Genomic DNA, 22,490 nt, shown 5'->3' with positions numbered 1-22,490 from the left:
CAAATATAAAGTATACATTAAAAGTGACATAATTAACAGGAAACTAAAATATTATTTTAAAGATTTCAGCATAAAACATTGCTAGGGAGGTCAACTACAGAAAACACATTTAGCACAGCAAAGTTCACACAAAAAACCTTAACCATTTCAAAAGAAAGCATTACTAAAGGAAGTCGAATATAAAATGTACATTTAAAACATCATAATTAACAAGAGAATAAAATATTATCATAAACATAGAACATATCTTCTGCTGTTGCTGCCAAGTCCTGCCCACAGTAATTCATGGCAGGTGGTGGCTGCGGAAACTCGACCTGGCTCAATGACCTGGGTCTGCACTAAGAGAGTTTCTGATGTACGCGGTGTTCTGCATTTACTTCTGTGAGAGAGGGGTAATACTCCATGTACATCCTCATTGCACATGGCCATAGTCATCTTCACATTGAAATGAGGTGGGAATTGTGAATGCAGGAGTTGCGTGCACATGTCAGAATGCTCACAAAGCTCAAAGATCCACAATACTGAAAATTAGATGTGTAGCTTGGCAGACAGAACAAAGCCTCCAGATACTAGGAGCCAAGACTACGCTTGCTCAACTGAGCAGTGCGTTCCTCTTGCTTTTAGCTTCAGGGCCTAATAGTTCAGGCCACTAACTCCACTGGAGTGTCAGGGGCTGGATTTGGGTGTGGCTTTAATTGAGGAATGAAACACACAAGTTAACCATTTAAAAAAAATTAAAGCCCTTCCTCTTAACTAACATAGTGAAAATGAAAGCCAGAAGGACTTCAAAAAGCAGAAGGCAATAAAAATTTGTAACCGTGACCCTGATTCCTTTTAAACTTAGTGGTGGAAAAATGCATGTATATAGGGACAGACCTCTCAGCCCAGTACCTTCTCCAGCCACATTATCTTTCATCTCGCCACCTTACACACTCACATGCAGCCTTGTGCGTGATGTACATGGATTCTGAGTCTTGCTCTGGTTCTCCATCTCATTATTATCTTATTGCAGTTCATTGGTTGTTGCTGAGTGGCCATGTGCTAAGTGCACCACTGAGGGTCTATTCTTGCTTTTCTTTACATGTTTTGCTTTTTTGGAAGCTACCATGAAGGATGCTACCTCGATAGTTTTGCACAGTGAACGTTTTCCACAGGGGAAAGAACCTCCGAAAACTAGACGTCAGAAACTCATCCACCTATGACAAGTATTGGCTCCTAGTGCTTAAGGACACTTCCTGAGCTGAATGCACTGACCAAAGCTTTCTCTACTGTTTTGACCTCTAAGTAGTCAAATGTTCACCACCTAAGACTAGGCCTCTGTAGAAGCTATGTTACCAGCACAACTGTGTATCTGACAAGTGTCCAGGTACTTGTATGCCAAGGCCGACGGTTGACCTATCAGAGCGCTGATGTGACTCAGATCTGCCGAGCATCATGTGCTTTCAGACCATTCATTGGCCCCTCTGGATCTACCTATGCCCACTGTGGGAAATAAACAGTGGAGGTGCTATAACTTCCACTTGTTGCATCTGGGTCCTTGTCAACTGCTGTAAAGTTTTCTAAATGGAAGGAATCTGAGCATGCCCCAAAATTTGTCTAAAATATAGCCCAAGAGTTTCGGACCATAGCAATAGGGTGATGCGTGTTCCCTCCACCGCCACCCTTCCTTCTGGAAGTTTCTGCACACTTTAGAAATCATGATTCTAAATTTTGTGAGCAAAGTGGGGCAGGGGGAAAGCCACAGTAAGAAACTTGAGAGTGGGATGTGAGGGATCCACCCCCATCCTGCCATTCTGTATTGCTGCTGTGGCTCCTGTCGCTCCCATTATTACTCCTATTACTCTGGCCGCTACTACAGGAAAAGCATGGTTGGGAGACAAGCATGTCCGGCAAAGATAGAAGCTCGAGACTGCTGATGCCAGCCCAGTTTCTAAAGATATACCTAGTCAAATGACCACAGTCTGTGTGGCTTCTTGGCAGGAAGGAAGTGTAAAACAATTAAAAGGAGCAAGGATGTCTACACAAAACTAGGTTTTGGACAGGTCATTCTAATGACCTGGGTGCTGCCCTGCACGTTTCTCAGCCGCCTATGGGAAATTGCTCCCCAAATGCCTTCTCTCTTCTGATTCCCTGGTATTCCTCTTACCTGCTTTCCCAGATTCTAATTTAGCCTGGGGGAACATGCCCTTTCTCTTCCTGATTTGATTGCCCTCCCCCTCAGCCTCCCACTGTTGTTGTAAGCATATAGGATGCAGTGGCCAAGGAATGCAAATATTTTAAGTTCATCTGGCCATGGTGTTTCTGAAAAACAAATACTGTTTTACTTATAAAGTACCATGTACATAGATGTTCGAAGTGTAATTTATTTCTTATCATTTATTAATACTGTAAGGGGATATTGCACTGCTTAACTCATTCATTAAAGTAGCAGTCAAAAGTGTTACTGGGATATGAATCAACATAAGTTCAAGTGCTTACAGATATTTTCTCCTTTTGTAAAAGAGAATGTGTGAATTTAAGGTGACAGATCTTTCCTGCTTTTGCAGGATGCCTGTAACCAGTAGACTGAAACTCGTGAAGCAAATCTTGATATACTACTACTAAGTGTTTCCTCCAATGTTAATTTATTTTCTATTTATAAAACAATTTTTTTAAAAAACCACCTCTTTAAGTTTTGTGCAGCCTAAGGGCTTATCCACACTTACCTTTCCGCTGCTCTTTCCAGACACAATCTGCACTTTAAAGCTCTGTGTCTGAGCACCTTTTTTTTTTTTTTTTTTTTTTTTTTTGCTTTGCAGTTTCCCCCTCCCACTCTTAAAAGCTCAGTCAGAGCAAATGACAATCCAAATGGACATTTGCTCCAGTTGAGCACTAAAGAGGAGGTTTGGGGTAGAGATGGGAAGGCCTGGGGTGGGGAAGAAAAATTGGGGGGAGGGGACCAGTTCCCCCCCTCCTTTTTCCCCCCAAAGCCATTTTTTTCAGTTTGGGAAAAAACAGGGGGGAAACCTGGTTTTCCAGGTTTTTTCCAGGCCATCCCTTCTCTAGTTTGGGGCCAAAAACAGAAACAAAACACGCAGAAACTGAGCTTTTAAGTGTGGACCTGTGCCTGGAAATAGCAGGGCCAAAGGTAAGTGTGTAGTTGTTGTTTAGTCGTTTAGTCATGTCCGACTCTTCGTGACCCCATGGACCAGAGCATGCCAGGCACTCCTGTCTTCCACTGCCTCCCGCAGTTTGGCCAAAGGTAAGTGTTGATAAGCCCTAAAAAAGAACAATGTATAATTACAACATTGAAACAAAAGCACAACTTAAAACCTATAAAACAACAATATAAAAACACATACAAAAGTGAATTTAAAAAAATTAGTGAAACTTGAAATATCAAATGTATTGGATGATTGATGGATGATTGATAGAACTACTAGAGTAGATAATAATGAGTGACTGTTGTTCTGTACTATAAACTTGTTTCTTTCTCTCCCTAGATCTAGTGAGTGGCTATTCTATGACCCCACCCACGCTCAGCATCACAGAAGAAGAATACGTGATCAACGCTAAGGACACACTGAATATTACTTGCAGGTAAGATTAAAAGAACAGTGCCTTTCACAGTTGCCAGCTGTTGTGCCAAAGATTCTGAAAGACCTTTCAAAGACACTCAGTGGGAAACCTCTTTCTGGTTTCTGGACTGGTGGAAAAGCTGAACTTAAGTTGACTGGTTATGAATACTTGGGACAGAATTGTGGCTCTCCATTTGTGATAGGGGAATTCTGGGTCAGGGCAGCCAAGAACTGTCAATCATAGCCTATTATAAAATCAGGGGGAACGCTATACATTATGATCACAACCTCCACATTTACTGATTACAGACACTTGAGGGCTTATAGTAATATTTGACCAATGGATTTTAGTACGCTTTCAAGAAAATGCATGGAATTAGTATTATTTTCACCTGAGCTCCAAAATTTAAAAAAGCAACAATAAAAGCAAGTTCGAGGGCATATATTATTGATGGCTGAGTGCCAAAGAACATTGCAACTCACTCTGCATGCTGAAAGAGTCTTGAACAGCCCACATAGCAATTCACTTAGGAAATGAAAAGGGCTTTTAAAAGTGTGTAATCATGACAAAGAGCAATCCCATCTTAGTACTGCAGGCTTTCCAGCAGTTTACTTGGAAGGAACAGGAATTAGGTTTGTAGGTCTTTGCTGTGGCAGGCAACCATGCAGCCAGGACCTAAAAATTAGTGCCCGTTCAAGCATGCACAGGCATTGTGGTCATGTAGCTGCACTTTCCACAGATTCCTTCTACCTAAAGCCTGTGTTGCCTGTTCTTTTCTTCCCCAGGAAACCCTGATCTGCACCTTGAAAAATGTAGCATAATTTAGTATGGTTGAGTGCACATCTCCAACCTACTATGTACCCACTTAACTTTTTGCACATATGCCCTTATCCTAAGCCTGTTGGGTAAAACCCTTCCTTCATTGCCTCCTCCCAAGGACAGAGCAGCAACTATGCTAAGGTTATATCTTTATTTATCTGACAGAGGCTTACAGGGAGCAGGAAAGTGTCTTATTTCCAGTCTGAGCTCTTATGTGCAAAGCTGCCCTTGCCAAAGCAAAGAGGCTGATCTGTTCTTTGAGTTATCCAAGGGAATCTTCCCAAATAGCAGTTAACTCTGTTTTGAGCCAGCTCATCTTTAAATCTCAAGGGGGATGTGACCAGAAACCCGCCTCATGCTAGGATGAAAACAGCAGGAAGGAAGTATTCCTATCTCCTGCTTCCAGACCACATATTCAATGCAACTTAAAGCTGGTCAACAGATCTGGAAAAGAATGGGGCCCATATCCTTCATCAGTAGCATGGCTATCCTCCCCACCAACACTTACCTCCCCCAAAGTTCGGCTCCCACATTTTTCATTAACTTTCAATGATGTGGAAGAGCCATAGCTCAGTGGTAGAGCTCATGCATTGCATGTAGAAGTTCAGTCTCTGGTGCCTCAACCCCACAGACCAAGATCCCTGCAAACCCTGCTTGTTCTGTCTGGGTGATTTGAAAGCAAACAGCGAGGACAATGGCTCAGGGGTGTGTGGACACAGTTGGTCAGTGCTGCCTGCAAACAGTGCTTTCAGTAGGGAGCTGCATCTCTTTACTTGCTCCACATCTAAATGTTGTATATGATGTCAAGCTCTAGGGCACATGGGGAAAATAGCCTTGTGGGCAAAATGGTTTCACCAAGAAGGAGATTTACCATATCATTCTTACTTACCTAGTACCATCATCTCCACTACCTTCTCCCTGCAACAGCTGCTTAATTTGAATCAAATTCCTACTTGTTCAGACGTCTTTAATCTTGCCCAGCTGTGCCTCAGAGTCTCTCCTCTGGATCATAGACCATCCTGAATGGACATGGTTCACATTAGTGAGAGCCGGGGGAGTTGAAATGCAGAAATACGCAACATGTCGGCCGTGGGGGAGCCAGTAGGAGATTTCTGAAATAAAACATAATTATTTCAAATGAGTATGAAGCAAACACTCTCCTCAGATTTCACTGGAGAATTGGAGATAGATTTGTTTGTCCATGTTGTAACTCAAAGAAGAATGTTCTGGCTGCTGCTTGTGAGCAGCATTTAAACTTATCTTAACCATCCCAACTTTCTCTGCAAACCTCTGAAGTTTTTGCCTGTTTGCACATGTAATATGATACTGGTTTTCGTTTACTAAGTAGCAGTAGAATATGCACAGTGCACCAACTGCTAGTTCCTGTCCAAACGTTGAATCCAGAATGACTGGATATTCCCCATTCTGTTTTGTTATCATCCTGACCTTGATTCCACTCCACATGCCTCACACTTTTACTTGGAGAATTTATACAAATTAGTTTCATAACTTGAGCATGTTCAGCTTTCTGTGATCTTTGGGGTACCGTATATCTCCAAACTGTCCTGTGCTAGTTATTGATGTGAAGAAACTTACATGTGCATTGATTACACTACAGCATGAAAAGGAGTCTTGATGCGATTGTATACTTGCATCAGGCTTTTTGTTCTGTGGTTTCAACTATGAATATATAGGCACATGAGCATTGATAAAACCACAGTGCAAAAAGGAATCTGGATGTGTTCAGGTAGTCACATCAGGATTCCTTTTTGTGGTATGATTTCATCAGTGTCTGCACATTGGCAACTAATAAACGGGGCAGGGGGTTATGTTGAAGTGAAAACTGTAACAATGCACAGCCATTGAAAGTCCAGGGAAAAAACCCCAGAAAATTAATCACTAACTCATCAGTGCAGCTCTGCCAACATGATTAGGTAATTTGGAACCCTGGAGAAAAATCTCTGGAGAAATTCATATGAGGATAACTTCACAAGCATCCCTAGATTAAACAAAAAGATTTAAAACAAATTCCTACATAAACATGCCTTGGGCAGCTTCATTATAGAGAGGATATAAAAGATGCATGCAATTCTTATTCAAGAACTGAGAAGTAGAGCATATGGAAACTGACAGCTGAGCTCCAATAAGAGATGCATAAGAAGCTGGTACTACCAGGCCTTGCTTTGTACAACATGGATAAAGCAAGTACCTAATCAGTCAGCATTCAGACAGAAGTGTGAACTTCTGCTATCTGCAGTTTGATAATGTGACTGTACAGTGGAGTCTTGTAATTGCCACAATAGAAAAGAGGGAATATGAACACACACAGAGAGAGTCCAACAAAGATAAGCAGTAGCCAAATATAATTAGTGGCATGAAATAACAGGATGGGCCTGCCTTGCAAAAGTGCCTGGAAGAATTTTGCTGTTGTGGATTGTCAGTTTTCCAAACTATCAGCATCTCTAGAAGCTGGGAGCCTTTAACTGGGATACTTCTGTGAGTTGGATGACACAAGGACTGTCAGCCTTCGTAATCAGACAAATGTAGTGACCACCACTTTCCCTCTTCCTCTCAGATGATGAGTGGGCCTTGCCTGTGACATCTCGCTGTACTTTGGGAATGCTCACCCACCTTCAAGGTCCAGTACAACTGCAAGGGCAGGCCCACCCTCCTTCTCCAGCTCTAAGTTGGGAGACAGGCTTAACCCTGGAAGTGCTGGAATGTGGAGAAGCTTGCAAAGCAATGAGACATCTTGCAACTCTGCAATTCTCTCCATGGTGGCATTACATTTGTGACACTTTTTGGAAAACAACAACAACCATATATATGCTGTTTTTATAGTAATAAATAAGAATAATAAATGCTGAGAATCATACACGAAATATTTCTCACTTCTACATGCTTAGTGTGCTAGATAGAAAGGGTCAAGCTTTCTTCACAGGTGAGAAGTTGTCACACTTAGGCTGTGTACACATTCCTATTTACTCTTCATCCAGTGTGCTCCTACCGCTGATTTGGAAAGCAGGGTACATGCGACATTTAAGCCACAATCCACATCTATCTTGTGGATTCTATGATTCTGTATTAGAGGAGGAATGCAGCTGAATCCCTAAATTTGCAATGCGGACATTAGAAATGGAGTAGTAAAGGAATTTTAGAATGCCATACCTATTATAGAAGGCCATAGTAACACATATAATTCTGCTTCTGTTATTCCTTTTGTTCTGGTGAAGAGGGCAGCACCCCCTGGAGTGGTCGTGGCCTGGAGGCCAAGAGGACACCGTCCAGATTGGGAAGGAGAGCGATTCAGTGGTGTTGGTGAGTCTCGACGGTGTCCAAACAGTCAAGGAAGAGGATTGTGAGGGCACTGACACAAAGCCCTACTGCAAGGTCTTGACACTGACAGGGACTCAGGCTAACGACACGGGCTACTACCGCTGTTACTACAAGTACATCAATGCCAAAATCGAGGGCACCACTGCAGTCAGCACCTATGTATTTGTGAGAGGTAAGAGGGTAAAAGACCTGCACAGCCAAAACAGATTGAACTCCAGGTGGAAGAACTTATTGGCCAAACTGCATTACAGCCTTAAAAGAAAATATATATATATTGTTGAAACTCTGTATTACATAGCAGGTTGCTTAAGGAAAAGCTACTTGGAGTTAAAATCATTGTGAAGAGACAGAGGTTACACTGTCCTCTGAAAGGGAAAGGTTATCACAGTTTCAAATGATGTAAGATTGATGTGCCCATGTGCAATTTTCCCTGCCTGCCTCTATCCTGACTTACCGTATTTTTTGCACCATAACACTCACTTTTTTCCTCCTAAAAAGTAAAGGGAAATGTCTGTGCGTGTTATAGAGGGAATGCCTACGGGTGGCATGCCTACGGATTTTCCTCCTCTAAAAACTATGTGCGTGTTATGGTTGGGTGCGTGCTATAGAGCGAAAAATACGGTACTCTATCATGGCATGGCAGTCAATTTGCAGCGTTGATACTGAGTTCCTACACCATGCTGGTAAGGCTTCTCTGTTATCTAGGTCAGTAGCTTCAGACCCAGGGAACCCACTTTTAACCTAAACATGCATTTGGAGACCTAATTCTTTTTTTCCCCCTTTTCTTTTTTGTGCCATATATTTGCATGGCGGTATTGCAGCTATCCAACCTATTTGCAGCAAAACTGTGTGTATGTTTACCTGAAAGTATGTCCTTCTATTTTCAGTAGAGAGCAGGAATTCTACATCATGACTGAAACTCCATGCTGCCTATGCAGACACACCGTGTTTATTGATTTATTGTGTAGAAGACATTGAGAGGGCACCTGGTTGGGGAAGACTGCTCTAGACTATTCAGATGTTGCCTATGCCCTGGGCATAAGGAATGGTGGGGGTGCACAGCACAAAGTGATAGAGGCTGAGGACATACATGAAATAGTTTTTATTGTTTAGGTTTCTATGGTGAAATCACTTTGAGTTGTTCTAGTGATTCATAAATGGAATGAAATAAATAATTGAATAATAAGAAGGGGGAACCCCAGAGTATATAGAGGAATCTGTAAGAGAAATTGGATGTTTCCCCATCCCCACCAGTTCTGAGGTGGCAAAGGTTCCTCCCACCACCCATCTCTAGCACCTGGTCATCCTTCACGTCAGCAAATGCTTCTCTGTATTCTGGTTTCCTCTCTCATCCGCATAACGATGATTAAATCCAGGGGAGTTGAAGAGGGGTGTCAAGTCTTCTGCTGAGAACAAATCAGTATTCATCCTCTTGTGTGGGATTTCTGATTATAGGCTCTGACTAGGGGATTCAATTACACTGGTGCCTGGGGTGAATGTTTCTGTCAGGCTGGAATGCAGGAATTTTTAGTTCAATGGCACCCTAGAACCACAGCAGTGGCCTTGTCTAGGTTTTTTTTGTTGTTGTTTTTTTAAAGAGAGAAATTAAATCAATTGTTTGGAAGGGAAGGGTGAAACGCAGGAGCTGTTTTGAATAAAACTGAAGCAGAGAAGGATGAAAAACTGTAGTGCTGGAGTCAGAGAGGGTGTAGGAGGCAGAGATTCTCTTTTCCCCAATCACATACTGTTTTGCCTCTGGCACCTGAATCATAATTTGTGTGTGATATAGCTGGATCTTCCAAACTCCCTAGATTTTTGCCAGTTAATGAAGTCATGATGTGCTACATTTTCTGCTTTTAAAAGTGTTAAAATTATCCGTTGAGTATGTCCTATCAGTCAAGCATAATTTTAGATTAAAATTAGGAAAGATTGTGCACTAGGGGTAAAAAATCTAGACTCTCTTGTTCATATAGACCTCACTAGTGCTTTGTGATTTTTGTGACTGTGAGGACATATTAATTATCTAGATTTCTTTAAAACACAGATGCTGTAGGATTCTGAGAACACTTTCTAAAGCATTCCACTTATCCAAAAAACAAATCCTAACCTTTCATCCCCATTCACCAACTCTGTTTGTATGATCAAAAGTGTAACTTGAAGGAGCAATCCTAATACCCAGACAGGTTTTGCTGTGCTAGCTCTTGACTGGTTCAGCAGAGAGGTCCAGATTAGACCCCTCACCCCTGCCCCACACAGGAATATCCCTTTACACTGACTACCACCCACTGCTTTTAGTGAGTGCAGTGGGGAACCAGTGGGTGGACTAGAGTTTGCTCTCCCACCCCCACCCACGCCAAATGAAGAGGCACATCTTCCACTCTAGGGCAGTGGATTGCATGTTTGGATTGATCTGCCATCTACCTAGTAAACTTGGGGATGAGTTTCAAAATGAGATATAATAATTCTAAAGCACAAAAAATGCATTCATCTGGTTTGTGGTGGCTAAGTGAAGAGCAAGCATGTGCTGTGCAGAGTGCTGTGGTGAGCTGGTCATATCTATCTGTTTCAACACAAATTGGCAAGCACCAGAAAAAATGACAATGCAGTATTACGATTTCATCTTGGTGCCAAAAATCTGCCTGTACAAGCAGTAATGAGAAATTAAAGCAGAACATAACATCTGAATTGGTGACTGACTTTGCCACTGGTGTTCTGCCTCACCTTATTTTCTTAAGAGTCTTGGCTGAGGGCCTTTGTGAAATTATATTTTATAATGGAATGACATGGACTTTTACTTGCAAGAAATACTCACATAAGTATCACTGGCACTTTCCATACTGGTTACCCTGGCACATAGTTCAGGCCACTTCTAGTTCTATAGTTGTGGTCATTACAATTATCAACAAGAAGATGCATGTCATCTGTGATGTCACTAGGCAGGGTGGGGAACCTGTAGCCCTCAGGATGTTGTTGGACTCCAACTCCCATCAGACTCAGCCAGCATGGGAAGAACTTCCTGACAGTAAGAGCTGTTCGACAGTGGAATTTGCTGCCAAGGAGTGTAGTGGAGTCTCCTTCTTTGGAGGTCTTTAAGCAGAGGCTTGACAACCATATGTCAGGAGTGCTCTGATGGTGTTTCCTGCTTGGCAGGAGGTTGGACTCGATGGCCCTTGTCTCTTCCATCTCTATGATTCTATGAACATTTAGAGGGCCAACAGTTTGCCCAGCTTCATTATAAGTGAAACCTGTGCATTCTCTGTCACTTCTCCACTCCAAATCACTCTCCTAACTTCTTTCCCCCTGCACACTTTGAATTGCCTGTTCCCCCGGCAAACTTGCATTTGGAACTGCAAAGAGAAGGAGATAGAAAGTGCCTGCATGGGCAATTTGGAACAAAGAAGGAATGAGCGAGAAGGAAAAAAAACCCTAAGCCTTGCCTGGTCTCTTCTCCAAATTCCCCACCCACAATGCTGCTTTTCTTGATAAAGTAAACAACAGTATATTAATACAGCTTATTGACACTTATTTGATTTTACTTTTGCACAACAATCCATTCATGGGTGGTCTTAATTTTTGCTATACTTTGGGATGAGAATATCTGACCAAAATGTGCTGGGAATCACAACCACATGGTAGGCTCCCATGCTGCTCAGACCAACTTTCCTTGCCAGCATCATTGACCTCAGAGGAAGGCAATGGTGTTGGTACTCAGGTGACCCCCTCTGTATGAATGTTAAAACATGGAGCACCATGGGAACCAGGAATGCAGAAGTGGTCCTGATGCCATTCCAGCAGTAGGTGAATTGGCCCTCAGATGTTTGAAATTATAAGATGCGATAAGCTGATGGACAGGGTCTTCATTCAGCACTGGCCCCCAGTCCTTGCCCCACACCTCAGCCCCCAAACTCAAAGCCACACTTTAGCTTTCTCCTCCATAATAACGTTCATCATTGCTTCTTCTCATGTGCATAAATACATGCATACATCATTTCTTTCTCCTAAGCATGTCCCCCACGAAGTTACATGTGTCCCGCCCCCCCATAACTGTCCACCCTTCAAATACTTAGAAACCAGGGAGTCAGTGTTCAAAGAGGAATTGCAATTGCTTTTGGGTTAGGTGGATATTAGTGTAGATTATGGACTTTGGATATTCAGAATCCAGTCTAAATATAATATGGGCAATTAATAGTGAGCCCCTGTGGTTTGCCAGCTGAGCAACTGTTGCTGGTATTTTAAAATAAATCATTCTCCGATAACAAACTCAAAATAACAATAGCCAGAGGCATTAGAAGTTTGGCAGGAATTTCCCCTCATGAATGTTAGTTCTCTCTTAATCTAATCTGCCCTTGGTCTTTGCTATGAACATCTGTGGCTGTTCTTCAAATACATCCTGGAGGAATATTTATATAAAAACACAGGGATGGAATAAAATCCAAAACCTCTAGTCAGGAGCACTTAGCAGGAAAGAAGCTGATGTACAACACTGCCCATGAAAATATGTCTCAATCATGACCTCGTGCTGCGATTGTAGGATGGTGAAATGGGTTTCTTCTCTCAGTTTAGAGCTAGCTTGCTCTTTGCTAGCATAATGGGGGCCTAAGTTGGAGATGTGTGTATATGTTACAAACTTCTGAAGAACAGTGCGAGGCAGCATGGTTAGAATGTCAGACTAGGTTCAGGAAGACCTGAGTTCAAAACCTCATTCATTATACGTATAGTCTTGAGCCAGCTGCTATCTCTCAACCTAACCTCCCTCACAAGGTTGTTGTGAGGATAAGAAGAGGGGCAGGAAGACCAGCGTATGCTGGCCTGAGCTTCTTAGTTGAAGGTTATAAATGTAATAAGTACATAAACTGTGGTCTGATATCTGAGTTGTCAAAGGGATGGGCAATGGTACATTTATTGTCACTGACCTCCTAAGAGAGCTTCCGCAATTTGCATCATGTCTCTAACCCTAACCCTAACCTTAAATTTCCCTTCCTTTCTCCAACTTCTCAAGGATGTCATTGTTACAAAGGCAAGAAGTGCCTTCCTCCAAGTGCTTGCTACCAAGTTTATACTTGTTTTATCTCTACATTTAAGGGTTGTGGCTCAGGGGGTAGAAGATCAGCTTATTGAGCTAGGTAGACCAATGGTCTGACGTGTTATATAAGGCAGTTTCCTATGTTCCTACATACTCAACAGCCATTTAAAAAATATTCAGACAAATTACCATTTTTCCTGTGTGTGAGTGAGTGAGAGAGAGAGAGGATATAACCAACCACTACAACAAGTTTTATTATACTATGACAGACCCAGTACAATCAAATTAAAACACCAAAATCATACAGTTTCTAATATTCACTGATTTAAAATACTGTATATGGTACAATGAAAACAAATCAAGATACCAAGTAAACTGAAACAATCCCTTTATGGTTCTCTGCAGCAGAAAATAGAGATCTTCCATTCCAAATTGTTCCATGACATTATTTTGTTTGTGTTAGCCAATAAATAGGTAGCCCAAATACCATTCACAGGTACTTCCTGGGTATTTTAGTAGGATGGGAGTAGATAATTAATTCTCCTCATCTCTATGAGAATATAATGATGATAGCAGCTAGGACCTTAAAAGGGTCTGAGGCCTGAGTCCAGCACTCTCTCTGCCTTTAGGGGCAATGCTAGAGCACCTCATGGACGCCCACACAGTTGTCATGCGTAGGTGGGGAGCTTCACTGTAGCCCGTGAGTGACAGACATTTTAAAAAACCCACCGTCCATTTTTTCTTCTGCCTTTTAAATCCAGAGTTGGAATCTGGAGTCCACATTGACACTGGATATGACTGTGTGGGTTAAAGAAGATTGCCAGCCTCTCCACGCATGTGGAGAAGGTTCTCTGAAGCTTTCTTTGTGTCTTCATTTTAGCATTTGAATTCGTGGTTTTTTAATTGGAATTTGGGGAATAGGGGTTTTGTTGTTTCTACTATGCTAAACTCATGGCCACAACAATGGATTTGTATAGATTAGCCTTAACTACAGGAATTCTGTAAGGAAATCTGGCCGCATGAAATCCAAGTTGCCGTTGAGCTATCGTATGGCTTGCTCCCTCCGCCCCCTTATTCCCTTTTCTAAAATTCTACACTGCAGGATAATCTATTAATTCCAAATATGCTGAAAAAGAAAGGAGCAATAAAAATTTCTTGAATGCTTCTGTGGGGAAAACAGTTTTCTCTTAATGTCAAGAAAGACAATAAGCAGGAGCATTCTAAGCTTGGCTGCTGATAAATTGGATTGACAAAACAGACATGAAAGGCAGTTGGCCTACTTTCCTGACTCATGTTATTGTTCTGCAAGTCGGGGCATGAAAATTGCTGAGTTATGAAGCTAAAAAGATTGGGAAAAGGCATTATTCATGCTGAAGAGATTAGCAGTAGTACCCATATTCAGAATTGTACTTAACTAATTTCCATCCTGTCCTTTCTCTGAGGGGCTCAGAAAGGTATATATGGGGCTGTCCTATTCTGTCCTCTCAAAAACCCTGTATAGGTTATTCTGCAACAGACACTTCGGTTGAGCAGAGATTTGAATCCAGATCTCCCCCTTTCAAATCAAGCACTCTGTCCATTATAACTCACATCTGAAGTGATTACTAGAACATACTAGCACAGAGCACTGAATTCAAAATAAGAATTAAGCAGACAACCTAAATTAACAAAAACAGCTAAACATATTATAGCTACACACAGGTCTGCTGCCTGAGTTAATGGAAACATAGGCAGTTTCCTAAAGTTTACTATGATTCCCTTTGCTTTCTGGTGCCCTTTCGTTGTTGTTGTTGTTGCTGCTGTTGATTAAATGAACTGGTAACCTAAGTTTGTAATCCTATACCCTTTTTGCCTGGGAGTAACTACCACTGAACTAAGTGGTGCTTATTTTTGAGTAGGCATGTATAGATTTGCACAATAAGACTGTTCATACATTTCCCATCTCATATTTGTAACTGACTCAGTACAATGTCCTGCAGATTTTAGCTAACTTTTTTTTTTTTTTAAGCAGCAAGGGGAAAAAATAACTATATTTTCCTTGTTTTCTCCAATTCTGCGGCTCTTCTTTCATTCTCAGATTATGAGCGGCCATTTATCAATAAACCAGAGGCTCTTCTTATCTACAAGAAGGAGAATATCTGGGTCCCATGCCTGGTATCTATTCCAGACCTTAACATCACTTTGCTCTCGGTAAGAAATCTCCCTGTGGGATGACTCAGGAATCTGCCTTATTTCAGTCTGAAGGGGAACAGAGAAAACACCTGGGGTGTGTATGTGTGAAAGAAAAACAAAAAAGAAAGAAACCCACTAAAGGTGTTGTCCTTGCAAATCTGGATGAAATCCCTGGATGTAACCCCTGTGGATGTTTCCCGGTAACAGTTGTGGTCCCCCCATTTTGGATTCCCTTGCACTGTTGATTTCAGAGTCCCTTCAGATTGCTCTGAAACAGGGATGGGAAACCTGCCGCCCTCCAACTCTCATCAGCTCCAGCCAGTATGGCGAATGGTCAGGGGGAGGATGAGAACTGCAGTCCCAACAACATTACAGATTACCCATTCCTACTCTACAGTGTTAATGATCTTCTCTGAAGAGATACTCCAGCATTATAATATATTATAATCTGGAGAAGGAAGTGGCACTCCTAGGGAGGGGAGGAAAATGTTTCATATATATATTCAGTTCTCTCTAAGGCTTCATTTTCTGGCACACCAGCATCAATTTATGCAGTTCTCCTTTTCTGGGGGATCGTGCTCCACTTTCTGCAGGCTGTGAGAACCATTTCACATGCATTGTTCCACCAAGTATACACTTTTCTGGGAGATGCATCCAATCATAGCCCCTCATGTTTGTACCTGTATGATGCATGTTTTTGAAAATACATCTTTGCTTACATTTTATAGTTTCAAAACCTATTTGGTGCACACCCAAATATAGTATGTGAAGCAGCCCTTTGCTAAAATGCATAAGCTGCAATCTTTTAAGGGGTTTCCCAGTTCTTAACAATGCTTGAAATCCTATAAGAGTCATGGGAAACTATGGAAAGGACCAGCACACTGCTTCATCTGCTGCTGTATTTACACTTCTCATGAAATGCAAAGAGAAACATTAGTCCTGGGAGGCCAGAACCAATTTCCGTATCTGAGGGAAATGGCAGCCTGTGCACAGTGTAACCTCACCAGTGTCGTAAATTCATGCCTTGTGTTTCTAGCCATGTAGTTCAGTCTCCTTCACTCTTTGGGCAAGCTGTCCTCTCAGCCATTTTTCTTGCCTCTTCCTCTCCTAGAATCGCAACAGTCGCATGACCAAAGCTTCATTGGAAGTGCATTTGGATTTATGTTGGGGGTGTCAGTAGAAAAAGGCCACAACCTCCCCACCCCCCACAAAAAAAACCCCACAGGGTCACATACTGTAACAGAAAGCTGTCTATAAGTTTGGAGGGATTTCCCCACTCCGTCAGGTGTGAAATATTGGAACTGGTCTTGAATAGCAATTCAAAGAAATGGAGGATGCAGCAGTAATGATATCACCCTGCACGTCTCTTTAAAAATATTTTATCTGTTTCTAGACAACCTCTCCCATATATCCAGACGGGAAGAACATTCTTTGGGACAACAAAAAAGGAATGCTGGTCCCCACTCACCTGATCAAGGACTCCTTGTTTGTTGAGTGCGAAACTTTCATTGATATGAAGCCCCGCAAATCAAGTTTCTTCCTTGTCCACATTGCAGGTGAATTTTGGAACAGAGTCAGTCACTGTGACAATCAACCTCTTAAAAGTGCTCAGGCAGTACGACAACCATTTTTCACACATGAGGCTTCCAGCCATTCTTGCTGCAGTCCCTTTGTAATGTGATTATGAAACCTGCTATGACCAGAAGGCTTGTTTTGTATTATAGATGCCTCTGGTTTGCCTGCTACATCATCAACAAACAGCCTCAATTGTCATGCCCATGACTTCAAGCCATAATTGAGGGATTGATTTAGAAGGTGAGGAAGGCTCCAGGCACTAGTTCTGGACCTAATCACCCAGACAATCGCCTCCAGTTCCCTCTGAGCCATAGGCCCCAACGGCAGCACAACTGCCCTTACTCTTAAGGGCTTATTAGTTTCCATGCCTGGTCAAGATGCCACTAGATGTGGATAGGCATTGGCTGAGTAGTGTATCACTCCAGGAACAGGCATGTCCCTTTAAACTTCTCCATCCATCTCAGTGAGGGCAGAACCTGGCAACCAAGTCAAAGGTAGGAGACTTGGATGGGTTTCAGCCATTATCAGAACAAGTAGTCACTGCAGAGCTGTCTGAGGTGCTGCTACTCCAACATGACCTCGCCCCGCCCGTAAGTCTGATAGATGCATGTTTGTGCCTAAGTACAATTGTGAAAATGCTAAATCTTACATATTAAAAACCAAAACACACGTACATTCACAGTCTTGGGAACAGGCAACCTGTGGCATCAGAGAACATTTCAGAATAAGGTAGGATGACGTGAAATGAAATGAAAGTTTAAAAATAAGGAAGCAAAATAAGCAATGTCTGGGTGCAAATAAACCCTCACATTCTATCTGTGCTATCTACAATGGCAGTCATCATTACCCCTTCAAATGGCCACATATTCCTTGTTCAAACTGCACTTTTTGATATGGCACACCCTCATTCCTATTCCCTTCATATATCTTGCTATATTCTGTAGGATGTCAATTGACAGTTGAATAAGGAAGTAATCAACAAACTTTAAGGTAGGGGGTTTGACCATCCAGAACCACAGTAGTTTGATAACACAGACAAATGGCTACAGAATTAAGCAAATATATGGTGAGGGGTTAGACCAATGAGCCTGTGTTGTGTGGTTTGATTTTATTTTTTATAAATTTGTTACAATTTTGTAGCAAGAGTTCTGTTTCCCCCCCCCCAAGGAAAAACTGTATTTGTTTAAGTAGTTGCCTTACTTTTACACCAGGGAATGAACTTTATGACATCCAGTTGTTTCCAAGGAAAGCCATGGAGCTTCTAGTGGGAGAAAAACTATATCTCAACTGTACAGTATGGGCTGAGTTTAATTCGGGAGTTGATTTCCAGTGGGATTACCCTGCGAAACAGGTAGGAATTGACATTATCTTATTCAGTTTTTGCTTCTATGAATGGTTTGTGTGCACTACTTTTAATTTTGGATCCATGGAGTGGAAGTGGAACACACACACACACACACACACTCCAATTCATGCATAGTTGACAAACCTAATTACACTGGTATAGTCACATCTGATGTTCCTTGTACTCTCTGCCTTGTTACTTGCAGCCTTCCTTTCCCCCTAAATTTGCTCCCTGCAGAGAAAAAATGAAATAGCAATGCCTTCCCGAGTACATGCCAATTCAATCCAGTTTGGGGTATGTTTGCGTTCACAATATCCCTGACACCTCCATCACTGCTGGGATGGGCTGCAGCTCTCTGGCACAGCATCTGCTGTGCATGCAGAAGATCCATGGCATCTCTAGGTAGGGCTGTGAATTGCCCCCTGCCTGAAACCCTGGAGAGATACTGTCAGTCAGTGTAGACAGTACTGAGCTGGAGGAAGCAATGGTTCTAACTCGGTGAAAGGCAGCTTTCTGTGTCACAACAGCCCTACTCATATGTTTAAAAGAATGGGTGTAGAGAAAGACGTGTATGCCAGCCCTGCCCCAAAGGTCACTGTCCCCGTAGGCTCCATCCCCAACATTTCTGGAACATTTTGCTGAGCAGGCTAAATGAGATCAAAGGTTTACCAAGAAAGATGTAGAGGGAGGCTCCTGTGCAGGAGTTTCTTTGGGGAAGCAAGTTAGGGGGACAGAGAAAAGAGACTTGCCTCCTCCAAGTCACAGTGAAAGTCTTTGCTCCCATATTGACCCACCTTGTAGACTTACCTATGCTTGTCTTCATCACTCCTTTTTCTTCTTGACTCCTTATCTGGGAGTTATATGTGTTTGCAAAGGTGTTCACACTTCACATCCACACAGTTGTGCAACACCTCATATGTCTGGAAGTTCTTCTATGCATGCACAAAATATCCCTCCACACAGCAAGCTAACATGTCAGGGGAAAACTTTTTAGCCAAAAACTCTCCTTGAAATGGTGGTTTCCCTATATACAAAGAATTCTCTTGTATGAAGGAACATTCAATCATCTGAGCTCTGCCTGCAAGTTGATGTGGTTTAGCCCAGATACAATTTTACTTTACCAGCTGGGATTAGGCTTTTGACTACTCTGTCACCCCCTTTTAAAATCAGCCTTCGCCAACCTGGTGCCCTCTGGGTATTGTTTGACTACAACTTCCAACATCCCTGACTGTTTGCATTCTGGCTGGGGTTGATGTGAGTAGTCCAAAGTACCAGGAGGGCACCAGGTTGGGGAAGCCTGCTGCAGTGGGGAGGGCATCCTAATATTTCCTAATATCTTATATGTTTATTCCTTTCCTTCTGTTGCCTTCTTCTGGCAGATGAACCGGAAAGTCACAGAACTGCCTGAGAGGCGCTCCCAGCAGACACACACTGAACTTTCTAGCATCCTGATCATCCAAAATGTGAGCCTACAAGACCTGGGAAAATATACATGCAAGGCTAGCAATGGGGAGCAAGACTTGAAGGAGAGCATAGATGTCATCGTACATGGTAAAAACCATTAACTCAGGATAAGAAAACCTTGTAGGTCTTCTGGTGTGTTAGCATGGTGGCAAACAGTTTAAAGGCAGCTGGTGTCCTTTGTGAAACAGTGGAGAAGATCAGATAAGATAAAGGAAGCAGTGGAAAACTTCCTGTGAAGACTGACCTTTTGTCCTCTGTTCCCTGCCATATGAAAACACGTGTGTGTGTGTGTGTGTGTGTGTGTGTGTGTGTAAGTGTGTGTGTAAGTGTGTAAGAAAGAGAGAGATTATTATGTGACACACCATGTTCTCTAGGATTATGGCATGACAGAGCAAAGATCCAATGCTCCTGCTAAACAACAGCAAATGATATGTTCCCAGGAGTAAGCTGACATGATTCTGAGTTAAGTCATGGTGGTAACCAGTACTGATACCAAACTCCATATTATCACTGAGATGTCAGAACAGATGTTCCCTTTTTCTCTCTCCAAGGACTGCCTTTTTTATAGCAGCTGAAACTCTCCACTTGCCCTCCTTATGCCTATGTCATTCTATAGGTAGTAACTATAAACTAACCACCACCCATACAAAGAAAACTTTTACTTGAGCTGAAAAGTCCTGGCAAAAGTAGCGGTAAGTGTTAGTTAAAATCTCCATCCAATGCAAGGTTATTTGCAGGATAAGGCATGGTAGCATTGTCAACGTTTAAGAAAGACAGGTCCCTGTACCTTCACGGAGCAAACTGTGAATCAGTGTGAACAACTGTTCTCATGTCTGCACAAATTCAGGGATACACAGATTCAGTATCTAATGGGCATCTGTGCATACGTGATGTTTATTTCCAAGCAGTGCATACTTCTACAATGTGTATGGATTAATGCTATCTAATCTCTGCTGTAGCTCCAGCATGGTCATCTCACAGCTTTCACCCTGCTTTCTTCTTCTCTCTTATCTATCTGGTTTTCACAGAGAAACCCTTCATCAATGTGGAGTGGAGGAAGGGTCCAGTGATTGAAGCAACAGCAGGAGATGAAATGGCGAAGCTGCCGGTGAAAGTGGTTGCCTACCCCCAGCCTGAGTTCCAGTGGTAATGCACTCCCCCTCTTAGCATATAGGCTTAGCAGTCTTCAGGGTTGACCTTTGTAGAGAAGGGGAAAAGAGGAGGAGAAAGGCCCCTGTCTTGCTGAAATCGATTTTGTGAGAGGAGTGACACTGCCCTCCCACACGGCTTGAGGGTTCTGATTTGGAGGTCTGTTTCAAAACCTGAGCGATTCTTCTTGACTTCTGTGATTCTTAAGCTTGACTCATTACCCAGCATTTTAACATTGTATAGCAAAGCAGGCTATTCTTTTCACTGGAGACATAAAAATTCTTCCTCGTCTTTTCTCCAGAGTTCTGGCAGACGTTAGAGGCAGGGAGAAACAATCTTTCTCATCATTCGCTTTGTTGGCAAACGCACGCCACACAAACACACAAATGTTCTCCACCCACACTCAAGTGCTGTCTCACATTCCCTGTGGCTATGTAAACACCTGTTAACACTTTCAGAAAGCCGAGGCCCTCCTGACTAAGGGAAAGTCGTGGAATCTGGTACTGAGGTGGCAAGTGTTTGGGTCTAGACTTGCACCTCAGTCCCAGTCAGAGGGGATGATAGCTGAGCTCCCTGGGGGTGCCACATATATCCTGATCTCATTCTGATCAGCCAGCTGGTGACACGATAGCAAGGAAAGCGGAGTTAGGGAAGTGGATTTCATCTCTCACTTCATTCTGTCATATCAGCTTGTGCTGTGTGTAAAATTATAAGTAGTATAAGCCCTTCACTTCAGCCCCTTGCTCAGCTATGTAGCAATGACTTGCCATAAATGGCACTTTTGCAAGATGCCACAAGGCAGTGAAGTGTCACTTCATAAGGGCAGGACACGCCTGTCATTTTAAATTTCTCTCCTTCCCCCCCCTTTTTTTCCAATCTCACAGTCAGTTCTCCATACTTCCATTTCAGTTTACAATTTTAAAAAAATTTCTCATGAAAATTTATCAGAATTTTAGTATGCACTTCTCATATGTACATTTTTGTATGCAATTTTACCTATTAAACATAATTTTGCAAGTGATTTTCGGTAACATTTTTGGATGTTATCTTCACTAACGTATGTATTTTTAAATGCACATATTTACCCTTGCATATACATTTTTAAAAAACATTCTTTGGTTTGATAATGCATTGCAAAATTTGGAGAAGTGTGGATTTTGAGGAAAAGCTGTGTTTTGGGATCTTGTATTGTTTTGAGAAATGCAAATTAAGTAATTTGACATTACATTGCAAACCTAATTTCCCCTGCATTTTATACATCTGAATTTTGCCTTGGGTGGTTGTCAGTGTTTTCCCTTTGGCTAGAAAACGCAGCAAGCAGAAGGGGAGGAATTCGTGAGAGATCTCCCTTTGAGGAAGTGCCTCCTGACATGGACTGAAGCCCTGTGACTGCCTTTTGGGAGGAACGTGCTAATCCACACACACATACACCTCTCTCTTTCTCTCTCTGCTTCTGCCCAGGTTTAAGGATGGAAGGTTAATTTCCAACAGGCAGTCTCAATATTCCCTGCAGATCAAGGATGTGGCAGAGCAGAACTCTGGCTCCTACACGTTGGTTCTGAAGAACGGGCCGGCTGGACTGGAGAAGAGCATTAGTCTCCAGCTGGTGGTCAATGGTAAGGAGGTTGGACTAATGGGAGAGGAATGTCCTGAAACCCTGTGCAGTTCGACAGATGTTTGTACCTGATGTCATTTGGCCTTGTGTGGCTGTTTATTTTAACAAGTCCGTGCTATAGAGGATGAAGTCCTCTTCATCCTTTGCCCCCCCCCCCCGCCCCAGTCCAAATTGGCCCCATGTGCATCCTATTCACAATGGGAGGGGAGCTGTCATTGGCAAGAGGGGAGCTGGCTCTGTCTGGGAACATGGCAAGGGCAAAAGGGCTGGAACCCTTCTTCTCCCCACACAAGGCTGAACAATGAGGATGACATTGCATCTAGAATGACTCCTTATCGGTTTGTGTTATCCTTCCCCCTCTGGGACTTCTCTGTCCTTTCAGATCAGAAAGTTATAAAATGAATGCCTCTGGGTCAATTTTTTTAAATAAAAAA

The 22,490-nt window shown here is 42.5% G+C and overlaps 1 protein-coding gene across 4 annotated transcripts in view; it reads left to right on the top strand.

Moving 5' to 3' along the window:
* The window catches only part of FLT4 (fms related receptor tyrosine kinase 4), an 88,271-nt gene that overhangs the window by 26,869 nt on the left and 38,912 nt on the right, over positions 1 to 22,490 (top strand). For all 4 annotated transcript variants that reach the window (XM_080991274.1, XM_080991273.1, XM_080991272.1 and 1 more), the window contains exons 2-9: positions 3,483 to 3,579; positions 7,611 to 7,885; positions 14,814 to 14,926; positions 16,302 to 16,464; positions 17,695 to 17,834; positions 19,208 to 19,379; positions 20,321 to 20,438; positions 21,903 to 22,057. In XM_080991274.1, coding sequence (XP_080847400.1) covers positions 3,483 to 3,579; positions 7,611 to 7,885; positions 14,814 to 14,926; positions 16,302 to 16,464; positions 17,695 to 17,834; positions 19,208 to 19,379; positions 20,321 to 20,438; positions 21,903 to 22,057 — 1,233 coding nt within the window. The remainder of the gene's footprint in view (positions 1 to 3,482; positions 3,580 to 7,610; positions 7,886 to 14,813; positions 14,927 to 16,301; positions 16,465 to 17,694; positions 17,835 to 19,207; positions 19,380 to 20,320; positions 20,439 to 21,902; positions 22,058 to 22,490) is intronic.

The sequence above is a fragment of the Podarcis pityusensis genome, assembly GCF_964106645.2.
Source record: "Podarcis pityusensis genome assembly, chromosome: 2".
NCBI lineage: Eukaryota > Metazoa > Chordata > Lepidosauria > Squamata > Lacertidae > Podarcis > Podarcis pityusensis.
The sequence above is the reverse complement of the archived record's forward strand: the minus strand, read 5'-3'. Positions and strand labels throughout refer to the sequence as shown.